At 46.5% G+C, this 11,549-nt stretch overlaps 1 protein-coding gene across 2 annotated transcripts in view; it reads right to left on the reverse strand.

Annotated features, from left to right (window-relative positions):
• Positions 1-10,945, reverse strand: part of PACS1 (phosphofurin acidic cluster sorting protein 1) — a 127,567-nt gene extending 116,622 nt beyond the window's left edge. For both annotated transcript variants that reach the window (XM_037135233.2, XM_037135232.2), the window contains exon 1: positions 10,367-10,945. In XM_037135233.2, the coding sequence (XP_036991128.1) occupies positions 10,367-10,716 (350 nt within the window). In that variant the 5' untranslated portion in view covers positions 10,717-10,945. The remainder of the gene's footprint in view (positions 1-10,366) is intronic.
• Positions 10,946-11,549: the final 604 nt, after the last annotated feature.

An 11,549-nucleotide genomic window follows, 5' to 3' on the forward strand; every position in this document is an offset into this window, starting at 1 on the left:
AATGGGAAAATAAAGGCTTGGTGCTTATTAATGGAGAAAATTAGCATATACACAAAGATTCGAATGTTTCATGATAGTCCTTACAAGTGTTTTCCGGTTTCTCCTGTAAAAGGAGAGTGGTGTTTCTACAGTTTGAGACATAAAAAGGAAAGCTTAAGGAAACAAGAGAAAAGTAACTCTATTTAAACCCTCAATTTGCCTTGGAGTCGCTCAGCTTTTATTGGTGATAAATGGCTAGTTGTAAACCGGTTTACTTGCTCCTCTGGCTGCCAAAGCAGAGCGAAAGAAGTCAGCAGGTAGAATAGGGAAGCTGTCAAGTCAAGTTGGCTCAAAACAAAGTTGTGGTTTGCAGGCGGGGCCTGCGCCATCTCTTCCGTTCATATAAGCTGGCAGGATGTAGAAACAGGATCCCGACTCAGCCACTGCTTTAGAAAACCAAAATATTTTGCTTTGACTTTCTAGCCTACTAAGCTTGGGGCTTGGCAGGATCTATGTCTAAAGTGAACTCAAGACCTTGTTATGGTCCCAATGAGGAAATCAGAATACTAACAGAGAACTATTCTATTTCTAGAAAGAAAGCAGTCTTTGAAGGGCGTGGAAGACACAGAAATGCTGGACTGGCATTAAGATAGAAATAATAATAGTAGCAGCTAAAAAATATTAGCTGTTATTTTCTATATGCCACATAAGCATTGAACTTGTATTAACCTCACTTAACCCTCATTATAAATGAGGGCTAGGGCCTTGGCTGCTGTGGTTCAGTGGATTGAGCACAGGCCTGTGAACCAAAGGATCGCTGGTTCAATTCCCAGTCAGGGCACATGCCTGGGTAGCAGGCCAGGTCCCCAGTAGGGGGTGCATGAGGGGCAACCACACATTGGTATTTCTCCCCCTCTCTTTCTCCCTCCCTTTCCCTCTCTCTAAAAACAAATAAATAAAATCTAAAAAAATAAAAATAAATAAACGAGGGGTAGGGACAATTATTATGCCCACTTTACAGATGAGAAAATTGAAGTATTAGAGGGGTGAAATAATTTGCCTAACTCACTCTAATGGTAAATAACAGAGTCAGAACTAAAATCCTGGCTACTGGCTCCAGAACTGATACTCACAGTCACTAGGCTACAAAACATCTCCCTGTCTATAATTTGGTAATAGAGCAGCATTTTCTAATTCCAACATGATAAAGTATAAAGCATTAAATATTATATGTTAGCTATGAGAACCAGACAGGGTTTTGGGTCCGGACACCAAGTTTACACAGAGAAAGAGCTCTAGGGTCAGACAATCATGAGTCATGAAGACAAATCCCTGCTCCACCTACCTCTAAACTATGCAGCCTTGCAAAAACGCCCTCACCACAGGGCCTCAATTTCCCTTTCTGGGAAAGGGACCTCAGTCACCACCTCTGCAAGTTACTACAGCACCTTCCTTTAGTGCTCGACTGGCCAGGTTCGCTCCGTTCAGGCACGGGCTCAAATGTCGCCTCACCGGGGTGGTTCTCTGACCACTCACTCCACCGAAAACAGCCTTTCCTCCAGCACTCGCAATTCCCCACTCTGCCTTATTTTTCATCACAGCACTACTATCTGACCAATTATTAAAGATTAATTATTTTAAGACTCTCGCCCTCCACTAGCAAGTACACTAGGAGAGTATGAACTTTGTTAATCAACCTGTTTGCTGCCGTTTTCCCCAGCACCTAGAGCAGTGCTTGGTAAACCGAAATACTCAATAAATGTTTGCTAAATGAATGAATTGTGTATAACAGATTTTCACTCAATAAGCATTATAAATAAACAGGTACTGTTCGTTTAACAAATTTATTAAGCACCTAGAAAGTAATTATTATACAAAAATGAACAGGATTATTTCAAATGATAATAATTACTGGTGAAGATTTATTGTATAAACTCCCATTATGGACTGGGCAGGTGAGGTCAGCTTTCAAGGTAGCAGGTCAACTGAATGATGACCTTAATGATACCCAGGAGCCCGCCACATGATGATCTGCGGACACAGAATCCAGACAGAGAGAAGAGCAAGTGCAAAATCCCCCAGGCCAGGGCGACAGTGCCCAGGCCCAGCCTGCCAAGCCCGGGGGGAGAGTAGGAAGAGATGAGGGCTCAGACGCAGGAAAAGCCACACCAGGAAGGTCGCCTAAATCATAAAAAAAACTTTATTCAAAGAAACATTTGCTAAATGAATGAATTGGGGAGATTATGAGGAGGCAGTGACATGATCTGACTGTCATCTTTAACTATCACTCTCAACTGCCACCAGTAGCTACCTTCTGGGAGGGGACCAGGCTGGCAGAGGACGGGCATGACTACAAACGGCAGGGTGCAGTGTGTTGAGAGGAACCTTAAACCAGGAAAAAACTACTCTCTCAATCTTGACACTAAAAGCAATGAAAAAATGTGTCCTTGGATGAGGATAAAAAAAAAGTTTTTTTAAAGGCTATCTCACCTATGAACAGAAGAACAAAAGGAAACTCAAAGACAGACAGACAAATACACATAGTGTTTTGGAAAGAAAAAACACCTCCCTGTATCTAAGCACAGCAACCAGTCTAAATTTCCTCTGAGACGATGAGGAAATTTATACCCACAACGTCACCTGGGAGAAACCTCGTTTACAGTAATGCTGAGATGCAGACCGTCATCTGGAGGAGTTCTGCGGTCTACAAGAGAGGGCCAGGTGTAGTAGGAATCAAGTTTTAAAACAGCCTTCTTTTCATATCCACCTAGATCTGGACTAGGTCACACACACACTAAATGCAGGATAAATTACTCACAGTGTGTTTTCTAAGATGTACATCACAGTTTTTTGTTTTGTTTTGTCTTGTCTGCCAAAATAATCTCTGGGATGTTACCTAGTGTCTGTGTTTACAGAACCGAAAGCACCGAGGGTGCTGAGAGGATGGATGAGACACAGGTGTGCCTGGGGGTTCACAGCAAAACGAGGAAGAACAGCATTCAGGCTCAGAAAAACGGGTGAAGCTAGAACTGAACTTGGGTATTTTGGCCTTTCATGTACTTTACATTCTAAAAGAATTTACACAAACATCAAATAAATAAATGTGCCATTATCAATATTACCTTACCACCTGTGCCCGCCTCACCACCCACCCACCACGAAAAAGCAATGTTCTAGAATGTCCTCTAGTCATCATTTTTGCTATCAATAAAAATGAACAAGCAATTCTAGGACCAAGAAAGGTAATGAGTGAAGTGAAACTTTAATCCCCCACATCTTCATCCATTCAATATGTACTTTTTTTACAGCTTTATTGTGATATAAATGTGTAATGTTGAATAGCGAAAAGAGGTATTTATTTATTTATTTAAATCCTCACCCAAGGATTTGTTTATTGGTTTTAGAGAGAGAGAGAGAGGAAGGGAGGGAGAGGGAGACAGGGAGGGAGAGAAACACTGATGGGAGAAACATCCATCTGTTCCCTCCCACACTAGCCCAGACCACATACAGCTAGTGGCTACTGTATTAGCACAGCTTTAAAGATAAAACAGCTTATGACCTAAAGACATAATTGAACTTCAAATGGAATGTTTTAAGGAAGCATTTTCAGGAAGACACAGAAGCTAAGTAACAATGTATCATCATTTACTCTCCTTTACTACTGTGCTACCCGAGGTAGAGGCTGGCTGCTGTCTCCGCCTAAGTGGTTCGCTGAGCTGCGATCACAGCTGTTCTCTGGTTTGTAGTAAGACAAAAGGGAATGCAGGTCAAGCGGGCTTTCTAACCAAACAACTGGCCTGTGAATGGCAGTAAGAGGGAAACACCCGAGAGTTGGTACCTAGGCACATCTTGGCTTTCTAAAGCCCTCAGAAGCTTTGCTGCTTCTTCTTCTAAGTAGGCCTAGACAAGGGAGGATTCTATCAGTGCTTGCCAATCTGGAAACACACCGCCTCGCTCAATTCCAGCCCAATGGACCTCTGAAAGATGATGTAAGACCAACTTCAAATCCTGTCTTTTCTCGAAAGCCCTTAATACCACTCAGACCCAGACTGGAAAAAGACCAGCCCTTGCAATCATTCCCACATCTACCCTGCGTCCCCAAAGTACTCCCAGAATGTGATGCTGCAGATGCAAGCCAAGCCGACTCCAGACTTCAGAGGACACACTGAGCCTTCAAGTCCAGGCCGAGGCAGGGCGAAGCCTCCTGAGGTGAAGTACTGCAAAGACACAGCCCACAGTCTCTGACTTGCACCTCCCTCACGCACACTGAGGCAAGCACTGACGGTGACAGTGGCAGCTTACTGGTTCAGCTAAGAAACTGGAAAACCAGTTTAGAAAGAAATCACATAACCATTAATGTGTCCAAAAGATCTGTAAATCGATACATGTAAAACGGACTCTGTGAAAGTCATTCTCTTTCTATCTTAAGGAATCTGAGCTTCCACAGAAAGATGGATAGTATTACCCTGCCAGAGAGAATATCCTATTACACCACTCACAATGTGAAATTCAAATCTTCTAAGATACAAATATGCTTTTAAGACTTTTTAATGCTAGGGAAATAACAGAAATTTCACCAGGTCTCTCTTATTTGATCAATTACATTTATTTTTTAAAAGATTTTATTTATTTATTTTTAGACAGAGGGGAAGGGAGAAAGAGAGGGAGAGAAACACCAATGTGTGGTTACCTCTCACGCAGCACTGCCCCCCCACCCCGGGACCGGCTGCAACCCAGGCATGCGCCCTAGACTGGGAATCAAACCAGCGACCCTTTGGTTTGCAGGCCGGCACTTAATTCACTGAGCCACACCGGCCAGGGCAATTACATTTACTTTATAGCTATCATTCAGATACTTTTTCCTATGAAGCTACAGCTCCTATTATACAGGATCCAGCAGAAGCGATGCTTGCTTAAGTATGGTTGGTAGGGTGATAATATGGGTGTAATAATTTATAGTTTTATTTGAACATTTCACCTAAAATGTCATATGGTGTGCTTGAGTGTGATATTGTTATGTTACAGAATTACATGCTTATGAATTTGTAATAAAAGATTTTGTAATAAAAAAGGGGTGTTATTTGTGCCAGGCTCTCTATATTTATTGAATATTTTATCCACATCTTAGAATGAAGAGTAAATACAGGTATTCCCAAGCACTGGATGGAAAAAAACTAAGGTGAGGAAGAGCTTTCCCTAGAACACAAAACTCCTGGCTTGCCTAATGCTTTTGTGGCCGGAGGGGCAACTGCCCCCAAGTGGCCTTCATGGAACACTTCTGCGGGCCGGACACACCAGCTTAGCCACGGCCACCTCCTTAGTGCCTTAACACTTGTGTACGATGAGGCTTAACTTCAGTATGCATTTAAAAAAGTGGTCTAAGGAGAAATGGGACTGATAACTACTGAGTCCTTCCCTCAGTAGACATACAGATAAGAATGTGCAAATGAGCTTTGTTCAAAGACAAATGTGATATAGTTTGAGTAATACAGCAGAGCATGTTTTGTCTCCTAATAGTTTTACACCACTGAGGAAATGTTGTATACTTGTGAAATTTAATAATGTTAATCATCGTTCTGCGCCTTCTACTTAAGCAATTCAAAATCAAAAAACAGTATCTGGAAAAACTTCATATACAAACTGAAGGAAGGAATCAACTCTAAAACCCTTTCTTTAACGTCAAGCCGCATGCCACCTGGTGCCGACAATGGTGCCACACCACTACCCACGTCATGGACCGACCACACACAGTAGGAAAGTACAATTTAGTACGGCAGGAAAACAATGCCAACTTCGAAAGCTGTGAATTCCTCCTTGGCTGGTGTGGCTCAGTGGACTGAGAGTCGGCCCGTGAACCGAAAGACTGCCAGTTCGATTCCTATTCAGGGCAGGTGCCTGGGTTGGGGGCCAGGTCCCTGGTTGGGGGCGGGTCTGGCAACCAATCAATGTATCTCTCACACAAGGATGTCTCTCTCTCTTTCTCTCTAAAAAGTAAAATAAATAAAGTCTTATAAAAAAGAAAGCTGTAGCCCTGGCTGGTGTAGCTCAGTGGATTGAGCACGGGCCTGCGAACCAGACAATCGCGGTTGGATTCCCAGTCAGGACACATTCCTGGGTTGCAGGCAGGTTCCCTGCAGGCCAGTTCCCAGCAGGGGACGCACGAAAGGCAACCATACATTGATGTTTCTCTCCTTCCCTTTCCCTCTAAAGATAAATAAATAAAATTAAAAAATTTAAAAAAAGAAAGCTGTGAATTTCATAAAACTGTAATAGACCTACCTACTCATAACAGAATCATAAAGCCAACCGTGTTTCCCAGTGACTATCTCTAGGGGGTGAGAACAGAGATAGAATTAGGGCTTTTTCCTTTACGCTTGCCATTTTCCTGTACTGTTAAAATTTCTAATCTTGAACATGTATTAATCTTTCTATTTAAAAAAGTGCTGGTAGCCCTGACTGGTGTAGCTCAGTGGGTTGAGCAGGGGCCTGTGAAGCAAAGGGTTGCCAGTTCAATTCCCAGTCAGGGCACATGTCTGGGTTGCAGGCCAGGTCCCCAGTGGGGGACACATGAGAGGCATCCACACATTGATGTTTCTCTCCCACTCTTTCTCCTTCCCTTCCCCTCTCTCTAAAAATAAATAAGTAAAATATTTTAAAAAGTGCTAGTAAAAAAGGCAATGACTAGAATTTAATTATTTTCAAGCCAACTATATGTACACTCTTCATCCATAAAAAGTTTTTTAAAATTACTATGGGTTATAAGGAAATTTAGTAGGTGTTAAATAAGAGCAGAGTACAGCCCTGCCTGGGTGGCTCAACTGGTGGGAGCGTCGTCCCAGACACCGAAAGGCTGAGGGTTGAATTTCGGGTCAGGGCACATACTTAGGTTGCAGGTTCAATCTTGGGGTGCGTACGGGAGGCAACCAATCAGTATTTTTCACATTGATGTTCCCCTCTCTCTCTCCCCACCCCCAACTTCCTGTCTCTAAAATAAATAAACACACACACAGGTCCAGCACAAATAACGACCCCTCTTTATTACAAAATTATGAATATGTAATTCTATAACAATATCACACTCAAGCACATCATATGACATTTTAGGCGAAATCCTCAAATTAAAACTATAAATTATTACACCCACATTATTACCCTACCAACCACTCTCAAGCAGGCGTTATTTCTGCCAGACCCTATATTTACACCTCTTCAGGGGAAGATCTAAAAAAAAAAAAAAAGAGCACTGTATATTCCTCAAAAATAACTACAATGCCCATTTTTATTTAAATATCTAATAAAAGGGAAGGGATTTTTTTTCAAAAGCAAATTATATTTCCATAGGGAGCAAGAAAAGGAACGTGACCGCCCTAACACTCAACTTGTCAATGATCTCTGCACTAGGTAGAGAATCATGTCACAAGACTGACTCCCATAACATTCTTATATCATAATCACATCTGTATGTCTTAAGAGCATATACCTCACGTTTGTGTCCTGAGTTACATGAGACACAAATGTTAATCCTAGACTCCATACAGAGTACACACTGCCAATATGTCCTTAACAACATGAACAAGTACACCAAGGAGACCTCAAATTAACCACATGACTCTACTAATGCGAAGGACCAAAAGCAAGCCCTTTTCCACCACAGGGTGTTACTTTCTGTCCTGCAGATAATACAGTGGGCTCCAGCCCTGGATGCTGTAGGTCAGTGGATTGAGCGCGGGCCTGCGAACCAGACAATCGCCGTTCGATTCCCAGTCAGGGCACATGCCTGGGTTGCAGGCCGGTTCCCTGCAGGCCAGTTCCCAGCAGGGGACACACAAAAGGCAACCATTGAAAACATACATTGATGTTTCTCTCCTTCTCTCCTTCCCTTCCCATCTAAAGATAAGTAAATAAAATCTTAAAAATATATAAAACAGTGGGCTCCAAAGAGCACAAGTGTCCCCAAGGAGCCAGGAAAAACAGAGTCCGAACAGGACAGCTGACAACCTTATGGACTGGTCACAGACGTGACACACTGCATACTCCCTGCAGGTGAAAATAAGCCAGCCTAAGCCTCCTCTCACACCAAGTTAACACAGTAGTTACCGATTTGATCAGGATGCCTGGCTGTTTCTTGGGCTAATAAACGAGGACTTTTCCGAGGAGCAGACCCCAAATCAATCGCAATCAGTGATCTTTGTACACACCCCCACACAGCCCCTCCACCCCCAACCCTCCCACCACCCCAACTCCCAGTGCTCAGCAGCTTCTTGCCAGTCGGCTCATGCCTTTCCAACCCAACAAGCTAGAGAAGGCGGCTGCAGCTGTCCCAATGTCACCAGTCAGACACAGAGATGGATGGGAAGGAAGGATGGGCAAGCATGCGCTAACGCACTAGGTTCACGTGGAAGGGTACCGCGCTTTCATGTTTCAAACAGGTAGATTAGAATACTCCACCTAGAGATGAGCCTATACAAAAAGAGGCCTGCTCGAACCGAGAGAGCAACAGAATCAAATACTAAACTCCCACTTGAGTTGGGTGTTGTGCTAGGGTACTGGCCAAAGCAAACTAAACTAACGTGGCTCCTGATTACCCTAAGGGAAGGACAGAATAAAAAGAAAGTGTAAGTAGGTGAAATGAATGATGAAACACAAAGTACCTGAAGAGCAGAATGGAGTGAATGGAAAACAAACTAGCATTACTAGCATTATCTTAACAGGTTCCAGCTGTGTACCCTGCAAACACGATTCCACCCCACACATTAAGGACAGCTGAAAGCAACTTTTACAAGAACACCAAGAATCCTGGACAAAAATATTTACAGCATGACTGTTTATGTTAACAAACAGGAAACCCAAATGTTCATCAAAAGGAGAACTATGACACATTCATACAATGAAATTCTATCCATTGGTGAAAAATATTTCAATTATAGTTAGCATAAAACGGTGGTGATTCTCACAAACCTAATGTTAAAAAAAACATACTAAAATAGGTCACAGAACACACAGAGTATAATAGCATTTACATAAACTTCAAAAACATTCAAAGTTTAAAAACCTTAGAGATGCACAGATATAGTAAAACTAGTTTTCAAAGACAAGGGATATGATAAACACACAATTCGGGATAATGTTTACCTTTGAGGGGGAAGTAGGGAATGTGGTTGGGAAGGGGCACCCTGAGGGCTTCGGCATAATTGGTAATGCTCTATTTCTTAGGCTGAGCCAAGGCCAGAGACGTACTTCTCATCCTTTTTTAATAGTCTATCTAGGACATATACATACAGACAAAATTTTGTATGCAGGAAAAAACTCAAAATAAAGGGGGGGGGAATACAGCTAAGGGTGGAACCACACAGTGCTCCCCCTCCCCCCACTTACACAGCCATGTGCCCAAGGCTGCGCTAACAGTAAAAAGTGAGCCCAAGACTCCAGAGCAACAGAATCAACTCAGAAGCGACAAAAAGATCACCCCCAGGCACCTCTCTGAGCTTGCTGGGCAACACCTGCCCCAGTGTCTATTCCAGAGGAAACTGTACGACTGCACACGGCCCCACAAGAGTTGTAGAGCGACCACCTTGCCAATACAGAAACAGAAAATATCCCAAACTCAGGCAAATTTTACCAATGGAAGGGAAGTCCCCAGATGGTTCCAACAAACAGGAATGGATTGGATTTAGGAGCAAGGCGGTAATTTTATGTAGCCCTACAGGGCTGGAAGAATTTGAGACCAGTTCTGAACGGGGAAGGAGGGGATGAAAAAATACAGCTGAAGACACACTACATAGGACTTTTACAAGTCCTATGGACTACATAGGACCGTAGAGGCCGGGACAGAATGTGTGTAATCTGAAGTTCAAATGAACATGTGTACTGACAACTAACTAGAGGCCCCTAGGGTTAATATATGGGCCTTCCCTAGCAGAAGGTGACAGCCGACTTTGGCACACGCTGAGTATATTGGGAAATAATAATATCAAGAGATCTGTACCACATCTATGTAACGTATGTGGAGCCCAGGGGCACCGGCAAGGCAGAGGGAAAAGTCTGATTTATGCGGGGAAACTGTCAGGAAGGCCGGATTCGGTCAGAGCAAGGAAAGGAAGGCCCAGGGCTTGAAAATCCTGAAGGCCCCACTTTGGGAGGGAAGAGGGTGGTCCTAGCCGGACACAGAAGGTGCGGCTGCCAGGAGAGGGCGGGGTCTCCGAGGGAGGAGTCTCCGGAGGCCAGGCAAGGGCCAGGCCCGGCAGCGGGGCAGCCAGCAGGAGTGTAGAGAGGGGGTGTCTAGAAGGGGGCGTCCCCTTGGGCGATGGGACACAGAGGAATGGGAGGCGAGGGCCTATCGCAGCCCTGGCCCAACGGCCCAGTCACCCCCCCCCCGCCCGACTCTCACCTAGGCACGCAGCTGGACGAGCTCCGGTCCACCTCCCAGGTGGCGTACAGGTTCATCTGCACCGGGGCAGGGGTGCGGCCTGGCCCCGGGCCGCCGGGAGGCAGGGAGCCCGAGGCCACCGCGACGGCCATGGAGGTGGAGGTGGACGAGGACGAGGAGGAAGCGGCCGCCGCCGAGGTGGACGAGGACGATGAGGTGGCCTGGGCCAGCTTGGGGGGCGTTGGCTGCTGCTGCGTTGGCTGCTGCGGTGCTGGCTGCTGCTGCGGAGACTGGGCGATCCCAGAGCCCCGCTGGCCGCTGCCACCCCCGGCGCCTCCAGGACCACCGCCCACCCCTGCGCGTTCCGCCATGGCCCTGGCGAAGGTGAGGGGCTCGGGGGTTACGGGAATCGAGGCGACGCCAAGAGGACGCCCAGGCTTTTCACCCCCCTCCCCAGGCGGCTGCAGCGGCGGGGGCTCGACCGGTCTCTTCAGCCCTCCCGCCCGAGCGCGCGAGCGAGCGAGAGGCTGCACGCAGGCGCGGGGCCTCACGGCGCGCAGTCCTCGCGCCCGCCTGCCGCTGCCTGTTGCGGCTCGCGCCGCCGAGACACTGGGTGGGCGTGTCCGGGGAGGGGGCGGGGAGCCCTGCCTCGCACCGGCCCCACCCAGCGCCGAGGGGCGGGGCCCGGGCTCGCACTCCGCCTGCGGGTCTGTGGGCGCGCACTCCTAGCTCTTATAGGAGAGGGGTCTGCTGCTGGCGCGCACAGAGCCAGGCCCTCTCCTCAAATCCACGGCACGAGAGCATAGCTGGCCGACGTAGTCCTCCCCTCCCCCCTTGTCCTCCAGACCGCAGTAGCCTGGCCAGCGGAAACCCCGCTTTTCCGGGGCGCGGCCGCAGCCCAGGGAAGGGGGGCTGCCGCGAGAGCGCGCCTCGGCCCCCTCGAGTCTGCAGAGGACAGGCAAAACCTGCTGCCGTTCCTAGCCCGCTTTCCCGCCCGGCAGCCCCCGGGTTCCTTCCTCAAGACCAGCGAAGGAATTGAGACCCAGCGACCAGGTGCCCAAGGGCCGTTAAGTTTCCGCTCCCACTTCGCTCTGGTGTAGGAAGGGGGAGCTCAGGGACCTAGAGTCCAAAAGGCCCTTGGCACGGGTGAATTAAAAAGCTAAGCTCTGGCCCTTCTAGAACCAACCCTTTTCTGTCTCTACAG

Source organism: Artibeus jamaicensis, unplaced genomic scaffold (assembly GCF_021234435.1).
Source record: "Artibeus jamaicensis isolate MK-2021 breed Jamaican fruit bat unplaced genomic scaffold, CSHL_Jam_final scaffold_614, whole genome shotgun sequence".
NCBI classification, from domain to species: domain Eukaryota; kingdom Metazoa; phylum Chordata; class Mammalia; order Chiroptera; family Phyllostomidae; genus Artibeus; species Artibeus jamaicensis.